This window comes from Protobothrops mucrosquamatus, unplaced genomic scaffold, assembly GCF_001527695.2.
Source record: "Protobothrops mucrosquamatus isolate PMUCROS unplaced genomic scaffold, P.Mucros_1.0 scaffold2198, whole genome shotgun sequence".
In the NCBI taxonomy this organism is placed as follows: Eukaryota; Metazoa; Chordata; class Lepidosauria; order Squamata; family Viperidae; genus Protobothrops; species Protobothrops mucrosquamatus.
In genome coordinates, this window is record NW_015388291.1 from 64,317 (window position 1) to 87,846 (window position 23,530).

At 37.2% G+C, this 23,530-nt stretch overlaps 1 protein-coding gene across 1 annotated transcript in view; it reads right to left on the reverse strand.

Annotated features, from left to right (window-relative positions):
* The window catches only part of INSC (INSC spindle orientation adaptor protein), a 77,230-nt gene extending 54,635 nt beyond the window's left edge, over window positions 1-22,595 (reverse strand). Inside the window, exons 1-3 of the mRNA XM_015824308.1 lie at window positions 22,590-22,595; window positions 21,759-21,829; window positions 2,189-2,528 (exon numbers count right to left, since the gene is read on the reverse strand). Coding sequence (XP_015679794.1) covers window positions 2,189-2,528; window positions 21,759-21,829; window positions 22,590-22,595 — 417 coding nt within the window. The remainder of the gene's footprint in view (window positions 1-2,188; window positions 2,529-21,758; window positions 21,830-22,589) is intronic.
* Window positions 22,596-23,530: the final 935 nt, after the last annotated feature.

Below are 23,530 nucleotides of genomic sequence, written 5' to 3' on the forward strand. Positions count from 1 at the left end.
AATCTTAAAAAATACGGCTGATGGCAAGTTGGGCTGCAAATGGATGATTAACCTTTTATTCTGGTGAGGGAGTTGGATATCAAAGGCTCTGCAGGTTTACTCTACATGGAATTCTATTTTCTCCCTCCCTTTTAACGTCAAATAATAATGAGGAATGAAGTACATGGGATGTCTCTCATCCTGCCATATTTGATCCTGTTTTTGGATATTGGGGGGAGAGGGGAGTTAACTTGTTTGTGATCTCTAAAATCAAAGTTCCAATATTCAGAAGCATCAGTTGCACCTAGAAGTTACACCTACATGGAATTGGGAGGGGAGAATTCTTTCATTCTTTCTTTCTTTCTTTTTTGCAGGTGGTTAGAAAGGAATTATCTGATTCCTAAATTCATGTAATACCCATTCTTCTGAAAAGTACCCAGAGCAGCTAATCAAAATAAACAAAAGCAAAATTTTATTAAAACCAAGATTTAAGATACTCATTTGAAATCCAGAATAAAAAAAATGTTTTGACCAAGAGCTAAAAGACTAGAGGATCAGGTTTATTAAATGGAATATTTTAAGATTAAATACATTTTCAATTATGGTAAAAAAGTAACGGAAAAAATTGGAAATAAATATGTGTTAGCTTATAGGAAATAGCGATTTTAAGTAGTATACTATCTTTTTATTTTATTCTTTTTTATTCTCATTCTTTTTTTTCTTTTTAGGCTTATTTATTCCTTAAGAAAGGTAAAAGTATTGGGTTGGTTTACATGAGAAAAAATAGATTTAAATATTTAAATGTAATTAACTCTGAGAAAATCTTAACCAGTAAAAATGTTTAGAACATTGTGGGAAAAACAAATGTAAACAAGAACTGTAAACAGGATATATGATGAGACAACCAGAATGACTAGATAGAAAAGGAATGCTATACTGATATGATTATTATTTGTAGAAATATTAGAAAACTTTTATATTTAATTATCACCTATTAAAACAATAAGAATTGTATTAACTTAAGGTTGGTAAAAGAGAACACTATGGGGAAAAGAGGAAATCATGTAAAGTTATCATGTGGATTATAGACTATAGAATTTAATTGTTAGTGAATGTTTGTTAAATGTAAACCCAGACAGTGCACTGCCTACCGAATATTAAGGTGAATATGTTAAAAAATTAACAAAACATACTTAAAAATTGAAATCCATAATAGATTAGCATCTCCAGGCTGATGTTCTGGATCACAGCACACACAACTTCTCTGTCGATATTAGAATCACATTGCTATGTAAATCTAAGATACTATTTTTTTCTATTATCCCTGATATCCATACTGCTCATAAACATATAGGAGCTTGATCTGGATTGGGATCACAGCTAATCCTTTTCCAAGTCCTCATTTTTTAAAAAAAAAAATATACACTTAATGACCTGCACTTTTTCATTCTGAAAATCTATTGAGTGATCTTATTGAAATGAGCAGACAAGTGGAAATATAAGAAAGGCTGAATTAGAGTTTCCTATTCTTATATTTGGCAATCTTACTTTAGAATGTAAAGTATTACCAACCATATAAGAAAAGTAGGATGTGCTATAGCAGAATAACACATTATATACATTGCAAAGTTTGTGTCTAGAGTTAAAGCAAAAAGGAATTGTAGCATAAAGAGGAAGGCCATAGACCCAATAGGTACCGTAAGACTATGATTTACATATAGAAAATCCCAGGTTTATTTCTTAGTATCTCCAGCTGAATGGTTCAAGCAACAGATTATGGTAAAGTCCTTTGAACCGAGCTCTTGATGCCAATCAAATCAGGCAAACTAAATTAGCTTTAAAAAAAATTCTAATTTGATTTCATTTCTAAGACCTCACCCTCACCAATTTACTCTGAGTGATATACAAGAAGATTAAAATCATCAGTATAAGGGAACTCAAAATTCTCTAGCAATAAAAGTACTATGCCAGACACAAACTGCATTAATTATTAATTATTATGATCTGGTGTTTCTGAAGCTTCCTGCCAAAATAATGATTCTGACATTATTATTATATACTGTATATTATGCACACACATAAACACAGACACATTCTTTCCAGTTCCATGGAGTTCTAGATTTTCTTGTTTTAAAGGTAGTATTTTTATGTTTATTCTAGACTGTATGTAATAGTTTCATAATACTACTGGTTTCTACATTGATTTTACCTGATGCATTTCTTCCCAAGAATTCCTTGTGAGTATATTATATTCATTGATCATTGATCGGACATGACAGCTGACTCGGACTGTCATGCTGTGCACCCTCTGCCATCTATTCTTCTCCAGCTTTTGAACAATCCTGGTCAGCTCGGTACTTATAATCCAAGCTCTTTTCAGCAACAATTGCAAGTTGTCACAGGTGCCATGTTGGGATGAAACGGGAAATTCGCCATCTTCTTCCAAACTGATTGGTTTAGACTGAAGGATACACATGCATTCACTGTCAGTCATGAGCTTCAAGTCTTCCATCCAGCGTTGGACTGAGTCCATCTGAATTAAATGCATACTTAAAAGGAGAAAAGAAAAGAAAAGAAAAACTTTTAGCAAAATAATATTTAGCCAATAATATTTGGCCAGTTATATTTCTGTTATACTGTATTTGGCATGGTTCTTCATGCCAAACCAGTTTTGTTTCAGCCAAGACATTTGGTTACCTACTGATAGAAATAAATTAGATGGATTTTTGGTACAATCTATTCCATCAATAATTACGAAAGCATGGGCAGAAGATCTTGAGTTGATTTTCATATGCATGGATATAAAATTCCAGAGAGTTGCAGGGTGATTCTGTTTTGAGCCTAGCATTCTGTATGAATTCTTATCAATTCATTTCAAAGGTAGGACACAAACACAGTGGTGAGTGAAGCTCATAGATTCATTCCAGTTTGAGGAGTGTTCCTTTCAATTTGCTGAACAGAAGTGAGTATATATTACAATGAGTTAACATGTAGTGTTTTTCTTTCTTATTCTATTTTAATTTGTATTAATTTTCACTCTTTAACTTTCAGTAAAATTATATTTATGATATAATCCTCCTTGACTTTATTTCTACTTCACTGTAGCCTCCACCTTCATCTGTCACTAACCCAGAGTAACAGGAATGGAGTCACTTGATTTTGAAATCCTGATAAACTAGTTTAAGGAGAAAAGGCTATTCTCTTATCCTTCAACATAAAGCTTAAGATAAACAAATAACAAAAAGTTGTATTTCTGCCCAGCTAATCTACTGATATACTTCGAGTAGCATAGAAAATTGAATTTAGGCTTAGTCCAGTTTATTATTAGCTAACTTGATTAAAGGTTATTTAATGCTGTGATTCTGCAAGCTGACTGAAGACATTAGTCATGATATTGGTAGGAAGGGAGGTAACAATTTTGCAAGACCATTTCTTCCCCTGCTAAAAAAAGCAGCTGTTGAAATATCTTATATGATGATATGAAATGAAAGGAATGAAATGATTATAAAGAGTAATTAGGATTTTTTTTTCCAGTTTGGAGATGGTGAAACTATCTGCTAAAAAAAGAATTAGTCTTTTGCTGAACTACTATAACTACATATGACATGGCAGATGAATATAGTGTGCAATAAATTCTATGGATATAATTTGACATTTGCCTGAATCAAATGAGACAATGTGGTCAAAAGCATCCACAAAATTCTGTTCCCCCCCCCCAGCATATTCTAAATAGCCCCTGCTAAAACACAAATGCTACGCCTGAGTTGGGGCGTTGATTCCCCTCTCCCATGGATTTTCAAAGCAGAATCTCTTCCAGAATTTATTCCCATCAAACAAATATCAAATCTTTCACCAGCAGGGGGAACTCTATGGAGGGATATCCTTTCTTTCCTCTAGGGCAGGAGTAGGCAACCTTGGCTCTTTTATGACTCGTGGACTTCAACTCCCAGAATTCCTGAGCCAGCATGGCTGGCTCAGGAATTCTGGGAGTTGAAGTCCACGAGTCATAAAAGAGCCAAGGTTGCCTACCCCTGCTCTAGGGACATCAAATAAGGGGGGAGGAGAATTACCTCCCCTCCCCAAGTGTAATCTTTTTATAGCTTTAACTTATATCATTAGGAAATGGTATACAGATATAGCATGGATAATATAACAAAGGTAGAATGTTATCATCAGATGATATGAAGCTACTGATTTCAAGGGGGATGATTCTCTCGGTATCTTGTTTAAACAAGCCCATTTTCCCTGGCCCCTTGGCAAATACACTCACTATAATTTACCTTGACATAAAGATTAATATAGCAGTTCAACCAACACTGAAGGTTTTTAAGAAGAGATTGGATAACCATTTGTCTGAAATTGTATAGGGGAGTGATGGCGAACCTTTTAGAGATTGAGTGCCCAAACTGCAACGCAAAACCAACTTATGCATCGTCGAGTGCCGGGTGGGTGTGGCCAATTGGGTGGGCGTGGCCCATTGGGTGAGCATGGCCCATTGGGTGGGCGTGGCTGCAGTGGTAACGGCAGACTGGGTGGGTCTAAAAAGTTCAATCAATCAATTCCAACTTTGCAAGATCTTTTTTTTTCCCGCAAGAAGTTGAAATTGATTGATTGATTGAACCTTTTTTTTTGCACACGGCGGTGGCGGAGCCCTAAAGTGAAAAGGTTTTATAAAACCCAGCTGAAGACCTAGGACTGGGGCGATGGTGCGCGTGCCCACAGAGAGGTTCCCATAGGTTCGCCACCACTGGTATAGGGTTTCCTGCCAGAGCAGGGAGTTGGACTAGAAGACCTCCAAGGTCCCTTCCAACTCTGTTATTCTGTTATTCTCTCCCTCTTTTCCAGGCTCTTCCTTTGGGGCAGGTCTCCAGTCTGCTTCTCTCCGCTTCTCTTCTTCTTGGCCCTCCATGGTTCATTCCTAGCCAAATCCTCTGGCCAATTCTCTCAGAAGTGAAACTTCCAACCTCTTAGGTTCCACCTGAGCTGAACAGTCGACCAATGGTCCAGAATGCTTTGCAGGATTTTTGTGTCTTCTCTCTTTACCTTTTGCTCAGGAGCAGTCTTTCTGCCAACGGGACTTCCTTCCTTACTGCATCCAAACCTGTTTCTTCTTTCCTTCTATCCCTTGCCACACCCATAGTTGGAGCCTTATGACCTAGTCTCCTGTCTCCTCCCTGAGCTACTTTTGTTTTGCTCAATTCAGTCCCCCATTATCTTTAGGGACCAGTTAAACTATAACCAGAAGGCAGCAGGTCTAAGTAAAGATTCCTCTCTCTCTCTCTCCTCTAATTCTGTTTCTCTACAGTATTTACTTATCATCCCCATATGCCCCATTTTCTTCATTCTTCAATTTAACTTTTTTCCCCTTTCCTGTCTTGCACCAACTACACAGCAACCATAGGGTTGCACATGCAATTTTCCTACTTGCTATAGCCTTTACAACACTCTTGAAAAGGTTGGCCTATATTCTTATCCTCTCTGTCAAAATATTGGTGGGTTTGTTTTACTTTTACAAATTGCTCTTGTTTAGCCTCCAAATGGATTGACCTAGGAATGTATTGCTATGAACTTAGTGGATTATGTTTCTAAGTATTCTAGAATTAGAATCCAAATTAGCCTTCATATGAAACTGGCAGTTTCAGTGTTGCACGTAAATAAGATGAGTTGTATACAAATACCGATACGTGGTTTAAGGTGCATTCAAATATTTCTTATCACATCATATATTTGAATTCAGACCTGGTGAGGGAAAGGCTCATGTTTACTGAGGCAACAAGATCCAATAGAGCTCTAGCTGGGAGAAGCTGATAGATGATCATATTCCCTAAATCCTACGATCCCAATAACTTGTCTTATTGAATCCCCAGAGCAGATTTGGGGGAATGAACAAGGGCCTACAAGGGGAAGAGTGTTGATGAATATTGCCTTCCCAATTCCTCAACAGGTTAGTGTTTCACCCACATATGGCCTGAATTTTGTATGTGTGTGTGTGTGTGTAAGTGTGTGTGTGTGTGTGTGTGTGTGTGTGTGTGTGTGTGTGTGTGTGTGTAAAAGATGGAGGAAGAACACAAACATCTATTATAAAGTCTAGGCTGAAATTCACAAGCTGCACTAAGTATAATTCATGCTTCCAACTGAAATCCTAACCACTGTTAGAATTCTGCTATTCAGAGCACACACCATTTAAAAAAATCTCATTTAAAAAAAAAAAAAACCTACAAGTTCATAGCTTAAGGCTTAACAATATTTTATATTACTTCCTTAAAATTAAAATCAATATGTGAACTAGCAGTCAGAAAGCTTACAAGGATAGAATAGCTATAATTGTTAGATATGCTGGCAATCATTCTGAGCCCAATCTGACAGCAGTAAAAAGAGCATTGCCATTATTGTTCCCATCAGTAGTGCTCTGGACTCAGAACCTAATTAGGTTTCATTAAGCAAAAAGAAAGAAAGAAAGAAAGAAAGAAAGAAAGAAAGAAAGAAAGAAAGAAAGAAAGAAAGAAAGAAAGAAAGAAAGAAAGAAAGAAAGAAAGAAAGAAAGAATCTTCATACAAAATATTGCTGGTACATTATCAATTGAGTTGCACCTTAAATTTTAAAAATTTATTATATTTTTCTTGTCATTTTACATGACCACATCATATGAGGCCATGTATCATCACATTTTGTATAACTCTAATATCGAAAAGGTGATGTCCATCCTTTCAAATGCATTCTTTGGAGAGTCCAATGTATCCTAAATACAATTTTTGATGAACCAACTTTCACTTGGTTAACTTCAGATCTGCAGATATTGAAAGGGTACATTTTAATAATAAAACAATATTGTAATAATAATAATATATTTACATTCAGTCTTCCCTTCCTTTCATTTATAACAAAGCTGATATTTTGAGGTAAGTTTGATTTGGATGTGATTCCAAAGTACATATCAGTAAGAATATGTTCAGCTTCCATTGACAGATGTCGAGATACATTTAAAATATAACTTTCCTAGTCAATCTTCAGATCCATATGTATTATACTGTAGAAAAGTCTTTAAAAATTGAAAATTTCTAATGTATGCCAAGCAATTCATTCCAAAACACTTTAGATAACAAAGTAAATTATATGTCTAAACAAAGGCAGTCACATTTTCTTGTTGAATTAAAGTGTTATTGCTTTTGGATGTAAAGAGTTCCTATGTCTTGTCCTTTTGTAATGATTTAGATTACCACTCTGAAGACAAAATATAAATATCTTTTAAAATATATAGCATGAAATTCAAATTAAGTGAAAGAGATGGATTGAAATAAATTATCTAAAGACTTGTTTTATTTAAGTAGGAGAGAACACTACAATTTCCTAGTTGTTCAATTTAAGAATATAATTATATTTATTTCCTTACTTATTTTTAAAAAATAATTATAGTTTTAAAGTAGAGGTAAAATTGGTAGGTCTTACAGCCCAATTTAGGTTTCCATCTTTAATCCAGTTATATCATATAAAAGTATGATATATGTATGTAACAGTTGGACTGCTGAAAATATCATAACCTATTATCTTATTAAGCCTGAACTTTTCATTAAAGACAGCAGCACTAAATTGAGTTATGAGTAATGGTTCAGTTTTAATTGGTGTTTAGTTTATGCCTTAAATCACATAGACTGCAATCCTTTATTGACTTTTCTGGGAGCAGAATTCAATGGAATTTACTGATTAAATACATAAAAAGTGCACAGTCAGGAAATAGGCATTAGATATATGAGGCAGTGATAATATCTTTTCTCCCTGGTATAATGCCATTGCTTCCTCTAACTCTTATTCCCATTATTTTTAATGGATCGCTAACAGATCCTGCCAATTAAATGGTTAGAGGTTTTTTTCCCCTATGGTCATACAATTCGTGCTGTGAGCTTTTATTTGCACAAATCCACTGTATCTTAGTTGATCTCTTTCTTTCTTAAAAAGATGCTAGAACATCATTTCCTAGTTATTCATTCATTCAGCTTTTTCATTTATGTTTTTGTATTCTTGACAGTTTTAAACTGACAAACATTTAAGTGACAAAGTCACCTGCCTTCATGGAATTTCCATGCAATACTTATGGTGCACAAGTGAAGCCAATGAAAAAGATTTCCAAAGCTGCAGTAAATATTAAAAGCTTGAAACTACATTCATTTACAAAACATACTATCTCTACGTGTGCCATTTTTGATATGTTCATTTTACTGTGTATGCACCTTAAGATACAGAAAAAGTAAAAAAGCATACTCATTTATGGTGTGCAAGTGAGAGAAGGAGAGAGTGATCATCTTCACTTCAAAGAATTCAGTGTCATATCCACGTCTTATTCTTTCTACATAATAACTCTGTGTGATAGGATATGCTGAAAAATTGTGGCTGTTTCAAGGTCACCAAGAGAGCTCATGGTTGCATGTAAATCTGAACCTAAGTATCTCAATCCGAGTCCACTGTTTAAATTAGTATGTCCAGTAGAGTTTAAACCGTTAACAAAAATACCTTACATTTGTTAACTATGATTTTTGCAATAATATTCTTAATATCCATGTAATTCTATAAAGCATTTGACCCATATTGATCCACTAGAACAGTGTTTCTCAATCTTAATAATAATAATAATAAAGTTGGAAGGGACCTTGGAGGTCATTGAGTCCAACCCCCTGCTCAGGCAGGAACCCTACACCATTTCAGACAAACGGCTGTCCAGTCTCTTCTTAAAAACTTCCAGTGTTGGAGTATTCACCACTTCTGGAGGCAGGTTGTTCCACTGGTTAATTGTTCTAACTGTCAGGAAGTTTCTTCTTAGTTCTAAGTTGCTTCTCTCCTTGATCAGTTTCCACCCGTTGCTTCTCGTCCTGCCTTCAGGCGCCTTGGAAAATAGCTTGACTCCCTCTTCTTTGTGGCAGCCCCTGCTGGCTGTGGAATTCTGGGAGTTGAAGTCCACATGCCTTAAAATTGTCAAGGTTGAGAAACACTGCACTAGAACATGCTTATGTTGAAGATGCCTCTACTGTTTCAAACTGGGAAGACCACATTCAGTTTGAAATCAGGAAAATCCTCACTTGATTACTTAGCTTTCAGTACAGTCACATAGATTCTTGTGACTACATAGGAATTAAAGATAAGTAAGTAAATCAATAAATAGGAAAAAGTAATCCAACCAATCCTACCTCACCTTCAGGAGAGAACAGGACACAGAATAACAGAGTTGGAAGGGCCCTTGAAGGTCCTCTAGTCCAACCTCCTGCTAAAACTATACCATTTCAGAAAAATGGCTGACCAATCTTTTCTGATGGATGATGCTGAATGGGAGGGAAACAAAGACAGAGAATCTCCAGTTGTTACCCTGAAACCATCCCATATGACATTCCTGGAATATATCTGGGATATATGCCATTCATCACATGGTGGCTTTTCAGAATCCATTACAAGCTTCTTTCTTAACTGATCTAGAGATGACATGGATAACCTGGTTGAACTGCTCCAATCATGTTCATTGTTGCTCATTTACAAGTCATTTGAATATTTTGGTTGATAGAGTCCTGGATTTTTGCTGCAAAAGTCCAGCGTTAGCTAGTGTTGCCTTTGTTTCTGCCTCTCCCTGCAAATTATGTCTCTTATTCTTGGCTGCTCTTCCTTAAGATTTATCCCTCCCAGAACCAAAGATGCTTCATTACTCAGTGCTAATGGGTTCTCCTTCTAGAGCTAAAAATGTATTATTTCCTGGTCAGCTACTGATAAAGATAACAACATCAGAACTCAAACTCTTTCTATATGGGTGCTGAGTGGGGGGTCCATGCTTCGTCTGAAGAAAAAAGGGAGCAATTATTCCAGGTGGATTTTTTTTCATGAAGACAAGCAGACATTGAAAGATGCACTTGTTGACTTCCTGTTCCGGGTCGCGGCGTCTCTAGTCGTACGAAGAGACTTGTCTCCTCGTCGGTTAGCTTCACTCCGCCGGTAGACCCTTATGCGGGTCAAAAGTCGCCCTGGAGGGTGCGACTTCTGTCGATGAGGCTTTGCTCGGCTAGTGGCGGCTCCTCCAGCTGTCCGAGCCATCTCTGAGGGCCGACAGAGAAGAAGATCGGCCAGTAAAATGGCCGATCACCTAGCCGCTCCAAACCGCAAGTCAAAGAACATCTAAGCTTTAAGAACCACCGTGGTGAATCCGGGTGAGATTTTTCCTTTGTTCCTCTCTTTACTCTATTTTGCTTTTTTTGCCTGTAAGAGCCTTGCTGGAATTATTTCCCTGGCTTGAAAAAGCAGCTTCTACATGTTTGGGAAGAAAGGTGTTGAACAAAAGAATAGAACAAAATTTTAAAGACTATATTTTATTTTTATATGCTTTGGGATACAAAAAAAAAAACTTTTTCCCAAGAGCTCTACTATCACTTTATGCTAGAAGATTATTTCTTTTTTCATATTATATTTGAAAAGATAGAAAAAAGTGGGGAGAAAAATGGTGTCTGGAAAAGATTTTTTTTAAACTACTGAGGACATCTAGTGGCAAAAACCTAATACTGCAACTTCTGGCTATTTTTTAAAAGAGACTCTCTTTAATTATTATCAAAATGGAGAAATCTCATTTACAATTAAACTGTAAACTTATATTGGAAAAGATTTATGAGGCTACTGCTAAAATATGTGCTACAATAAAAGAGTTTACTACAGAATTAAGATCCAGAAGTCTTACTTCAAACCTTCAAACTGATCTTCAGACTACATCTGACTATTCTATAAATCAAAACATACTAGAAGAGGAAATAACTGAGACAAATGAGGAATTCACTTTACCTTATAAACATTCCATCATTCCATCTTTGAAGAATCAAAGACTAAGACTTGAAACTTTAAAGCAATGAAGCTTTAAGGATGAGAGAAATAGATGCCTACTGCAGAGGATGGGATTCCTATCGTTTCAAAGGGCACTGCAAGCAATGAAGAGAGATCTATCAGCTGAAAGGGAAGCTTGGTTATGGAAACCTGCCTGGCACAGAAAAAAGGCCAGAATAAGACTGAAAAGAGAAACTTAAAATTGTGTAATGGATTAAAAGGCAATGTTGATTTATGGACTGTTTTAAGGACTAAGATTTAGATTAGAAGTAAGAAAAAAATAGGGGGGTGATTATTGGAATAGGTACTTTAAATAGATTAAGAATGTATTTTTTGGGATAATAGGTCTATTTTGATGAAAATTATTATGTATTGGAATGGAAAAAATGGTGGCCTTTTAGATTTGGATTGTTTCAATAATTAATTGAGTGTTTTAAATTAGTAAGATGACTTTCTTGTATGATAACATAGATGTGATAAGATATGATAATCAATTGGATGAAATTTGAATCTTGTTTAATGGGCTGAAATGACTTAAGGCTCAACATTATTTTGTTATCTCAAAAGAGATTGATTGATTGATTGATGGATTATATATGCATAGGGTAGATTAATATTTTATTTTAATTAGGATATATATTGTGTATTGGAAGAAGAAATAAATGAGACTTGTGATAAAATGAGGGATGTGAGAGATTAAGAATTAGAATATATCTGGAAGGGATACCTGAATTGATCATTTGTTGATTTAAAATTAAATTTGATTATGGTAACTATAAATTCACAAAGTTTTAAAACAGGCTTAGCATTTATAGAAATTTAAATTAGAAATGGAATATTTTAAACGTATTATGCTATTTGAGGGAAATAGAGAGGGGACATTGAATGTATTGAGTTGAGTTACTGTATTTATATATGGTTTTATTTTTGAATGTTTGACTACCCCAACACCATGGTGTGTCCTGAGCACTTTGTCTTAAGAATTAAAAAAACAATAAAATGTGTTTCAAAAAAAAAAAAGAAAGAAAGATGCACTTGTTCAGGAAAAGATAAATTATTGGGAAAGCCGCACCTCCTGAAGCCACCTCATCATCAGGACCTTATCTTAAAAAAAAATAGTTACAAATCTCGAACTTTGAGAGAAAGCCATTTTTAAATGATAAATAAATAAATAAATAGCATTTGTTTAAAGAAGCTGAAATTAGTGTTTAGAACTACAGCCACAATATAATATAAAACAGATTAAAATTAGTATACATTAGTCTATATTATAACATTAACAGAGAAAAAAGAATGAGTAGCAAAAGACAGATCTTTCGTCAAAGTAGGAAAATATTACAACTTGTTTAAAATGGAATCTAGGGTTTAGAGGCTTTATATATTTCCCTTCACAAAAGGAACCCAAAGCTTATTGATCAATTCTCAGTTAATTTTAAACCGAATTAAAGTATTGTACTGAATTTCTAGTACTTCTAAGCACATACAGACTCAATATTCCTTTTGTATGTGTGTGTGTGTGTGCCTTTATGTTTTTGTGCACACACATACATAAGTGCCTTTTAGTCAGTTTTGGACAAGTCCCTCGGTTTTCTTGGCAAGGTTCTTAGGAAATGGTTTGCCTTTGCCATTAGATGTGCAACACTAAAGGTGAATATGAATTACTTGCAGCCTATTTCTCATATTTTAAAAGAACAGACTAATGGTAGACAATGTATTTGTGCACTGAGACTAAAGACATCATGGGCAGAGGTGTCCTAATCTGCAAGAGAACAGGCATAGCATCGCCATACAATTCTGCTTGTTATGTGCCCGCCATTTTTCATATTTTCACCCTTTCTGTGGACTTTGCTGAATGAGGGCTGCATTTCTTCAAGGTTAATTACTTCAGGGCCATGTGGTAGGAAGAGAATAGATGGTTTTAGAATCTAAAATGCGTGAAAATTGTTGTTTTCGCTAATGTTCCCTTTTTCCCTTCTCCTTCAAAAGATAAAACATTTGATGTATCCTGCCAGCTTTGGAAATAGAATTTTTTTTTGCTGGCATTTGCTGGCATTTCTTGACTAAGTTTTTTTCACTACATTAGGTCCAGTTGAGTTCAATCTCAAAAGATCTTTACACTTACAATACAAGGAGGCAATGAAACATACCTGACAGGTATCTTCAATTATTGCCATAGTCCTGGTTTGATCATTGTAAAATTGCCCTTTCTCTTTCTTTAAGCCAGTACTGCAAAAATCCTCCCAGATACCCAATATGTCTTTGGGACTAATTGCAATTGTGATCTCAGGTCAAGAAAAGAAGAGTCTTTACAGCCATTAATGGATGTTTTGGATGCAATATCCCATTTACCTTTCAGTGTCACCATACTCAAAGCCCCTGGATGTACATTATTTATTTGGAGTTATTGGGAGAAGACACTTAAGAATTCCGTGGACAGTTATCAAAACAAACAAATGGATCATCAAACAAATCAACCCAAAGTTTTCACTCAAGGCACAAATAACCAGACTCAAATTATCCTACTTCAAACATATTATGCAGATACTGTATGTAGCTCTCTGGAGAAAGCTCTATTGGTGAAAAGAGAAGAGGATGACCAACAGCAAGATGTATAGACTCATCTGCAGTGATGATGAGTGCACCATTGGAAGACCTGTAGGTTCAGGTTAGGAAGAGATTGTCACATAGAGAAAAATCTATCTACATGGTTGTGAGTCAACACTGACTTAATGGCACATAATCAATCTAAATTGATTTACATTGCCTATATTAAGTAGTATAAAAACCATTGGAGTTGGGTGGCTATAATAAATTCAAATAAATGAAATGAAATGAAAAAACATTATTGCAGGTTGGCTTATTGATTAAACATTTTTGCTTTTCTAATTGTAGCAGGGCTGGCTGAAAGGCTTTGCAGGAGCCTGGGAGGGGAGAGGGAAGCTGGGACAGCTGCTGCCGGATTTGGGTGCGGTGGGCATGGATCCAGTGGAAGGAAAGAAAAAGGAGGAAAGAAAGGGGGTGGGGGTGGTTGCTGTTGCTGTTGTCGGAGAGAGACCAGGTGAAGTCGAAGAGGGATTTGAGGTTTTAGCTGATCCCTTTCTGTGAAGGAGAGGGAAGGAGAGCGTGAGAGAGAGTGAGAAGGTGGAATCTTACTGCTTTCTTTTGCAGGGGGGATATCCCTAGCGGAGGCAAGAGAGAGAGTGAGGAGAGAGAAAGTTGCTGGGGTTGCTAAATTCAGATTTTAACAATAAAGGAAAGAGGGGAGGGGTTTTGACACCGAAAAGACCCGAGTCTGCAAGTGATGACAGAAGAGAAGGAGAGGCTGGTCAATACTGCTTTGGAGACCAGCGGCCATCCGAACTTTAATTATTGTTATTTGTGCAAGTTATAGACATTGTAGGGAGTTGCCCTTGCTGGTGAGCTGTTACTGCAGAATGCTGACTACCTTCGTTCATGTTCCTATCGCTGCCTGGAGCCAGGGTTTTCCCCACCCCACTTGTTTCCAAATGGTCACTGTGAAATCATTGACTATTGCTGCTATGACTGCCTGAGGCTGTTAAACACTGTCACGCATTGACTATCGGGGCTAGGGGCTGGTCATCTTTGTTCCTGAAAGCCCCCCCTTTGACGACAGAGTCTGCCACCTCCTCACTTCACGTGAGGAGCGGGGCTGGGAGGGCCTGGGCTTTAGTGGCCTCTAAGGGGGTAACGCTATATAATCATTGAATGCTTCACCCTGCGTTAGAATTAATTCAATAGAATTAATTCAATCAAAAGTCCTGTAGGCAAATTTCCCAAATAAGTCATTTGCGTGTGACTTTTTTTTTTGCATGCTTATACTTATAAAGTGGTTTTTGTGTGAACCAGCTACTGCAGGTATGAGTCAAAGGATAAATTGCTAATATGTGCTATTTGCCAAAATGAAAAGATTCCTTTGCCTAAAGTGCTTCAAAATATGTGGGCTAAGTTTATTCTAGAGAGCAGATGTAGCAACATTGCTGCTCAATCAGTCTCAATTGGCTCCTCTGGTTTGTTTAGCATTGTGTGCAAATCAAGAGCTTTATTTCCCTCCAAAGTTCATTTAGATTTCTCCCAATATTACTCTAACACAGGGGTCCCCAACCCCTAGTCTGTGGACCGGCACCGGGCCACGGCATGCCAGAAACTGGTCAGCGCAAACAAGCAAAGCCCCATCCAAAGGATGCAGGCAGTACATAAAACCACGCCCCCTCCGGTCTGCAGAAAAACCTCTCTACACGGAACAGGTCCCTGGTGTTGAAAAGGTTGGGGACCTCTGCTCTAACAGGATAAACCAAGAAGGAAAACTTGAGCCTGCCCACAACAAACTCTGGCTTAACATGACATGAGAGCAAGTGTAGCCAACCTCTCAATTTATCCCTGCTGTGTCTACGAATGTGAAAACAAGTGAAAATCCAGTATGTTTTATATGTACTTTTTTTGAGAAGATTTCTGTTCCTGGAAGCTTTTTTATTATTTTTCTTGAAAAGTGAACATATATTTGCCAACTCAGAGTGGTGTTTCATTCCAGAAAATGTGGCAAAAAAGGATCAGCCTTTATAACAATCCATGTAATGCTATGTACATGTAGCATACTTTTGCTGTGAAAAGAAAAGCCGTCCAAAAGTCCAATATATTTTCAAAAGTAAATTAGATTTATTTTAATGGAAAGACAAACACACGCAAGAGTTTATTCCTGTAAGCATTTATTTTCCAGACTGCATCACCTTTAGCAAACTGTGTGGCCTGTTTAAGTCTTGTTCTATACCCTAGGAATTAGTCAAAGAAAACACATGAACGAAATGCAGGGCGGGTTGAGCCAGCTGCAACAAGGACTGAATCAGCCTAGCAATATCTCACAAGTTAAGAAGAAAAGAGCAAATGAAGTCAAGCCATCTACTTGAATGAAAGAAGCATGAATCAGCAAATTAGCTCATCTGGATGTCTGGACTAGATAAATGTAATGATGGCTTAACTAGCTCTTTGTACTCCCTTATCTGCCTGGATCTCTATCACTATCCTGCTTTTGATTTATTACGTATTTATTTATTAACTTTATATGTTGCCCATCTCACTGTCAAGCAACTGGGGGTGCATGTCTAAAATGTTAAAACATTAAAAGATGAAATTTTAAAATAAATAGTTTAAATAAGTTAAAAACCAAAATACAATAGGGAGGAGGTGGGATCTTCCTCCTCGTCCACTAATCACCTCCAGCATAGGGGGGAAAAACTCACTCAGAACCCCTGGGCCAAATGGCAGAATCAGGTTTTCGGACTATTTCAGAAGGCCAAGAGGGTAGGTGCGGATCTCACCTCGGGGGGAATGATATTCCAGAAGGCGGGAGCCAAATGCTCTTCTCCTGCACTCTGCCAGTCAGAATGCCTTGACCAATGGGGACCAATGTCCCTTTCCCCTGGAACAAGAGGGGGAGGTCAATCCCACTGTGGGGAGATGGTTCCTCAGGTAGCCTGGACCCTGCCACACAGGGGTTTAAAGGTGATAACCAACACCTCAAATTTCTTAGATTACTTGGCTGAACCTGAAATCTGACTGCTCTTGGATCATTTTTCTCTGAAGTATCTGAAAAATAAGCTTTCATATTTTCATTCTCTAAATGAAAGTTTGCAGCTGGCAATACGTTTGTTACTACAGTTGAAGATTTACGACTATAACAAATTCCTAGAGTTAGTATCAGACATTGGCTCTGCTAATTGCACAAAATAAGTTAGCACAACAAGCCTATTGTGGAACCACCCCTTCAGTCTGGTATCTGGGCTTGTTGCCTGCACTTCAGTGCTGTTTCAGCTGCCAGAAAGCCTGCAAGAAACTACAACCACTTCCTCTCTTTCCCCCCCCTCCATCTTTTTTAATGGGGAAAAATCCCAATTTAAAACTAGACGCCTTGGTTTAATTCATATAATTGAGATTGGACAGTAAAGGATTGGCTCTAGTGCTTCTGTAGCCATTCCCAACACTTCTACTGCCCAGAACCTTCTACCTCACTTCTTGTCCTCACATAATATTCTTTTAAAGTTCATTCCAACATGGCATCACAATGCAGCCATATTTTCCCCCTCTCCTTTCTGTTTGGATGGTCAGAGGAATAAGATTTTTGTAATCTGACATACAAATCAGCAATGCAATTTCTCAAACTACAGGTAGTGGGTGTTGATAGCTAAAGCATCTGGAAGGATTTGCGCTAAAGGAAGTGCTTTCACAAATCCAGAGAGGTATGGATTCTTTTATATATTCTATTTATGGCAGATCGGAAACAGAGCAAGTTGGAAAAGGGATTTCCCTTCAGCAATGTCACACCATTTCTCCTGCCCCAGATATACATTTGTCCAACATTCATGAAGCACCTAAATACTATTGAAATCAATAGACACAAGATGACTTTCTTATTTCTCAAGAGAAGGCAATCTTTTGTTTCTCCCCACTTCCTTCTGTAGAAGTTCCATTAAAAACTAAGCTTAGTAAAATTATTAAGCTGATATAATATACAACACGATGAATATGAACAGTCTCCAAGTATCTCAATCAGCCATTGTTCATTATTGGCATGCCAGTATCCTGCTTCTGCCACTGTGGATGCGATATTGAAACAATACCCAATATGATATTATAGGGACATTGTTGTCAATAATAATAATAATAATAATAATAATAATAATAATAATAATAATAATAATAATAATAATAATAATAATAATAATAATAATAATAATAGTAAAGTTGGAAGGAACCTTGGAGGTCATCTAGTCCAACCCCCTGCTCAGGCAGGAAACCCTATACCATTTTGGACAAATGGCTGTCCAGTCTCTTCTTAAAAACTTCCAGTGTTGACGCATTCACCGCTTCTGGAGGCAGGTTGTTCCACTGGTTAATTGTTCTCACTGTCAGGAAGTTTCTCCTTAGTTCTAGGTTGCTTCTCTCCTTGCTTAGTTTCCACCCGTTGCTTCTTGTCCTGCCTTCAGGCGCCTTGGAAAATAGTTTGACACCCTCTTCTTTGTGGCAGCCCCTGAGATATTGGAACACTGCTATCATGTCCCCCCTCGTCCTTCTCTTCATTAAACTAGACATACCCAATTCCAACAACCGTTCCTTATATGCTTTAGCCTCCAGTCCCCTAATCATCTTTGTTGCTCTTCTCTGTACTCTTTCTAGAGTCTCAACATCTTTTTTACATTCGCTATTAGTCAATTGCAAAAGGCGGCCTTACTAGGAATTGCTTCCATCCTGCGACGATATCTGTAGTACCATCAAACATCCACATCTGCCTATCCCAGGTCCTGAGTAAGGACTCGATAGGTAGACAAAATGCCAAATCCAGTCTGAACATCTGGCTGACTGTGCGATGATCCATAATAATAATAATAATAATAATAATAATAATAATAATAATAATAATAATAATAATAATAATAATAATAATAATAATAATAATAATAATAATAATAATAATAATAATAATAATAATAATAAAGTTGGAAAGGACCTTGGAGGTCATCGAGTCCAACCCCCTGCTCAGGCAGGAAACCCTATACCATTTCGGACAAATGGCTGACTAGCCCTATATTTTCCTCCAAGTTTCTGTCAGCTCACAAATAGCCACATATTTTGAACTGGGCTGATTCCACTCTGCAGCTCAAATTAGGCTAATCAAATAATGAGACGCTTCTGTTGGTTCCTTGTTGATGTTTTCAGTGTTAGTATCTTTCTGAAATATCTTTCTTACCGCACCTTTTATGTTATTCTGGTGTCAGTTGAAGAATTTCATTTTCCCGAGTATCTCATTTAATTTCTAAGCTGACTTTTTATCTTTATTACCCGGTCTTACCTAGACCCATGTCTGTTGCATGTATAATATATTGAATGTCAAAATATTGCCTTCCAAGTCAGTAAAGATTCAGAGTGTTCTATGTAGCAGAAGGAAATAATTCGTGGTTCAGCTTCAGTTCCTCAGGAAATATTATATGTCAACTAGTTTTGCAAAATTTTGTGCTAAAAAAATAGTACAAAAAGGTCAGCCTGCAATGTTAGTTCGCTCCTTAAACATTAAATGTTACAGCTTTTTAAAGCAAGTTCCTAGTACTACACGCAATCTATTGGGATCTATTTGTTTACCAGACTTGTACAGCAGTCCATCTTAGAACCACAACACAACCCTACAATCATATAAAACTGACATCATACAGAAAATAAAAGCCAAAAATAAAATAGAAACAAATAAACTGGCACCACACTCCAACTTCCTTGATGCAGCCAACAGTTTTGTCTTCCAACTCCAACTTCATATTATCACAGCGCTTGGGGAAAGAGTCAGCTCTTTACAGCTTTCCATAAAGAAATGCACATTTTTATAAAATATACATACAGAGCTATTTAATAACCAAATAAAAATAAGCACCATCACAGAGATTAAATATTTGTCTGCTTTTTTTAAAAAAATCACTTTCAGCCAATATGATTTAACTTTAAAAAAAAAAAGTTCAGAAGAAGAGAGAGATTGTAATTGGCCTCCATCACTAAGATATATTATCTGTTTATTTAATGGGCAACTCATCTTTCCCCTGGTGACTGACACAAAAAGCACTCAACAATAAAAGTAACATTTTATAAAATGCATTAAAACACTGAAATGTATCAGTGAAACAAAACATACCCACCCAGCAAACTAGCTCATCCATCAAAAGTCTGATTGAATAACGACTGACTAAATGGGCTGAACGAGTGACTGAATAATCTTGAAATAATTTTTATATTGCTCTTCAGAAAAGGAATCCAGGGAGGTCCCTAAAGAGATAGTAGCCTGACCTAGACAGAGAGTTCAAAAGATAAGAAACAGCCACTTCACCAGATAATTTTTTTACAAGAGAAGGAAATATCAGCATTCCACTTGCGCTTAATTCCCATTATACAGAAATGTTTTCTCATCAAACCACCGATTTGATAGTAAGTGGTTTCACTATCATAGTGGAATAATCAGGCTTTTCTTTTTCTTTCTTTTCTTTTCTTTGTCAGTACCAAGGAATTTCAAGAGTAAATGAGATTTTACAAGAGAGCTCGGTGATTTCATTGTTCCTTGCAATCAGGTTGTAGGGCTAAACATTGGAAGCATAATGAAATTATGTGTTCATAAGCTCAGCATACATAATGGAATTCCTATTATTCGAACTGCTGTTACCAAGGTTTTTTAATATACAGAATGCATCTCTTTCCCCAGGTAGCCCAATTTTGATGCTGCTCATACATTTCATTCATTTTTCTTCACCCAAACTAGCAAATAATGCCTTTGTTTTCCTTATTATACTACTTACACAAAAGGGGTTGTGTGTGATGCTTGTGAGTAATCAATATAGACGCCAACAGTATTGTTCTACTTTCTAACTATAACCTTTCACAGATTTTCTTTTTCCCTCTGGAAATGTACATTCTGAACAAAATTATATGCAATTAGTCCGGTATTTTAAAAAGAAGAGACATTCATCTACACTTTCATTTCCAAACAATTTATTGTCTGTTATTATATCTCTGTTTAGGTCCAATATATTAGATTTTATTGCACGGGGTTGATTTCTTCTGTTTTGTTTGTTTGTTATCTAGGCGCCAATTATAATTTGTAGTTTTGGCAGCAAAGGCACTAGACGCAATAACCATTTGAGCCAAGAGGGACCAGATTGCAGTGGGATATACTGTACATGCAATAAATGAATTGCCATACTTTGAAAGAAAAACCTAAGGCAGACATGTCAAACACAAGACCTGGGGGCCGGATGCGGCCCGCGAAGTGGTTTCATGTGGCCCCCGAAGCCATCCTGGAAATAGTGAGGGAACGGCCCCCATTGCCTTGGCCCTGGCCCAGGCCAGCCGGGAGCCAATGTACAATTTTGTGGTGGCCATCTATGCTGAAATGAATAGGCTGTCTGGAAACAGCGAGGAACCAGCCCCTGCCGTGTCGGCCTCACCCCCTGGATGCATGCTGGGGAGGTGTCACCCTTTGTGAGGAATGAAGAAATGCACCATGGCCTGGAAGTGGCCAGCAAATGGCCCTTGCCTTCTTCACCTATCCGGCTTGATGGGCTCTGCCCTGGTCCCACCCCTTTCTGGCAGAGATCCTCAGATCTGTCCCACTCCTGCCCAGGCCCCCACAGGCCCCCTTGATGCGAATGATGTAGAGCTGGCCACGCCCACCCAGTAGGCCACACCCACTCCAACTATGCCCACCCAGTAGGCCATACCCATCCTGGCCACACACCCCCGCCCCCCCCCGAGGGCAACCGCAATGCTGATGCGGCCCTCAATGAAATTGAGTTTGACACCCCTGACCTAAGGAATTAAAAATGAGCTGCAGCCTATAAAGCAAGAATTGAGAATTAATATCCAGTGCAATTATCCATTTGAAGGAAATGCATCAAACTTTGGAAGAGGGTCATTTGAGGAGCAGAGAGGATGCTTCATATAAAGAATGCCAAGTAGAGTCCCGGGCATCTCCAGATACAACTCAGAAAAGATTCTGTCTGAATCCTAGGAAGACATTAGTCATCAGGGTATAAAATACTAAACTAGGCAGTCTGGATGGGTTATCAGCTCAATTATGCTTTTGGTCAATTTCCCTTTTAAATGAGCAGGAGTTTGATTTCCAATTTCAGCAACGGGGTTTTTAATTTAGCAAAGAACATTCTATATGAAAATCCATTCATATTTTTATGTAGATTTCTCCTCCTTGATTGCCTTTCTATTTGCAGTTTTGTAAGAGTAATCATTTTGAGCAGACAGTTTTTCCTTAATGCATATTTTGTCCTTATTGTCTCCCATTATCTGCACTTTATATATGTTCATTGTTGTGCATTTTAAGATTATAAATAAGCATACATCTCAGAAATGGAAAATGCAGGATATTTATCTGTAACGCTTACCGTTGAACTGCCAAAGCAAGGAAAGCCATGATTATCTCAGCTTTTTTGCATGTATCCTCACAGTCCAAAGCCTGAAAGGCAAAGAAACAGTTAAAATGATAATTCTGAAACTTTGACTAGGAGATGGGTTTTTTGCTTGTTTTTTAAGGAATGAAACTGACAAGGCAAGAATCAGGGTTCCTAGGCAACAGAGAACTATATATCAATATAGACCAGGGGTAGTCAACCTTGGCTCTTTTATGACTCGTGGACTTCAACTCCCAGAATTCCTGAGTCAGCTGTGCTGGCTCAGGAATTCTGGGAGTTGAAGTCTACGAGTCATAAAAGAGCCAAGGTTGACTACCCCTGATATAGACCAAGTGTCTTCCAAGCCCATCAAAAGAATATCAAGTACCCATTGACTAGATAGAAAGAAAATCCCTAAAGTTTAAACCCTACATCACAGGCCTATATAAGGGCTTTGATTTCTGTAGACAGTCTTCTGTATATGCCATCATTCTTGTCTGCAATAAAAAAATGAATCATACTGAGTTGTATCTGAGGGCATTTTGCCCAATAAGCCTATTCCTAACTAAGGGGTTAAATATCCAGAGAGGCAAGATTTGTGGATTATAACCAACAAACACTTGATGGAAGTAAAACTTATTTTTCATAAGAAAAAATATTCCAACCTGATAGCCTACAGGTGATGTTACTTCTAACATTGTCCAGCCATTCATCACAGGTGAGTGATGACTGCTTACTAGAAGAAGCTTATACAGTAGCTCTAGTTTTGGTGGCAAATGAATTTCAGTGAATAAACGATATCATGACCAGGATTTTGCAATATACCTCCATGGCTTCTGTGGGTTGCTAAAATCTGTTTCAAAACTGTTTCACTCTTTAAAACTGGAAAGAAAGAAAGAAAGAAAGAAAGAAAGAAAGAAAGAAAGAAAGAAAGAAAGAAAGAAAGAAAGAAAGAAAGAAAGAGGGAGGGAGGGAGGGAGGGAGGGAGGGAGGGAGGAAGGAAGGAAAGAGCCTGCTATTTTGCATTTTTTTAAATTTGCAGCCATTCTTTCTATTCAGAAGAAACCAACTTCAGAATTGTGGTCAGGATTGTGAGATGGGAAGTTGATTTACCAGCAGTTGTAACAGTTTGGATTAATTTCAAGGATCTTTTATACTGGAATGAGAAGACTAGGAAGAAAGAAACATTGGTCACCTGGAAGTGTCTTAATACAGGGCTTTTCAACCTTTTCACAGATTGTACCACTTTTAGGACATGACAATATTTGAGTACCACCAGTGCTTAGCAGGTTGTCAAAAACTTGATGACTGAAAAAGGGGGGGGATTTTGGGTTTTACTGATTAAATTCATTTGTTGTTACAGAAATGGCTAGTTTATAATATTATGGAAAAGTAAAAAGTTGAGGTTTGATGTTAATGCTTCTTCTATTGCAACAGAGGAAGTCTGTTCTTTTTCCCTTCTCCCCCTTACTTTTTTCCCCTTTTTCCTCCCCACTGTGTTCTACTATTTGCTTTTGTATTTTTGTATTTTATTCTATAATCTAATAAAATATTACAAACTGTAAAAAAAAAAAAAGGAAAAAAGTACCAGTTTTAATTTCTTTGGTGACTGTTTCTTTGCTGAATCATTTTCCCTGATGAATTTATCCATGTTTATTAATATGCACCACTACCAGCTGGCTGTCAGCCCTTCTTTCTCTCTCCCTCTCCTCTTCTTCCTCCCTGCCTTCTGAGCTCTCCTTCCACAGTGTAGTAAAAATATACCC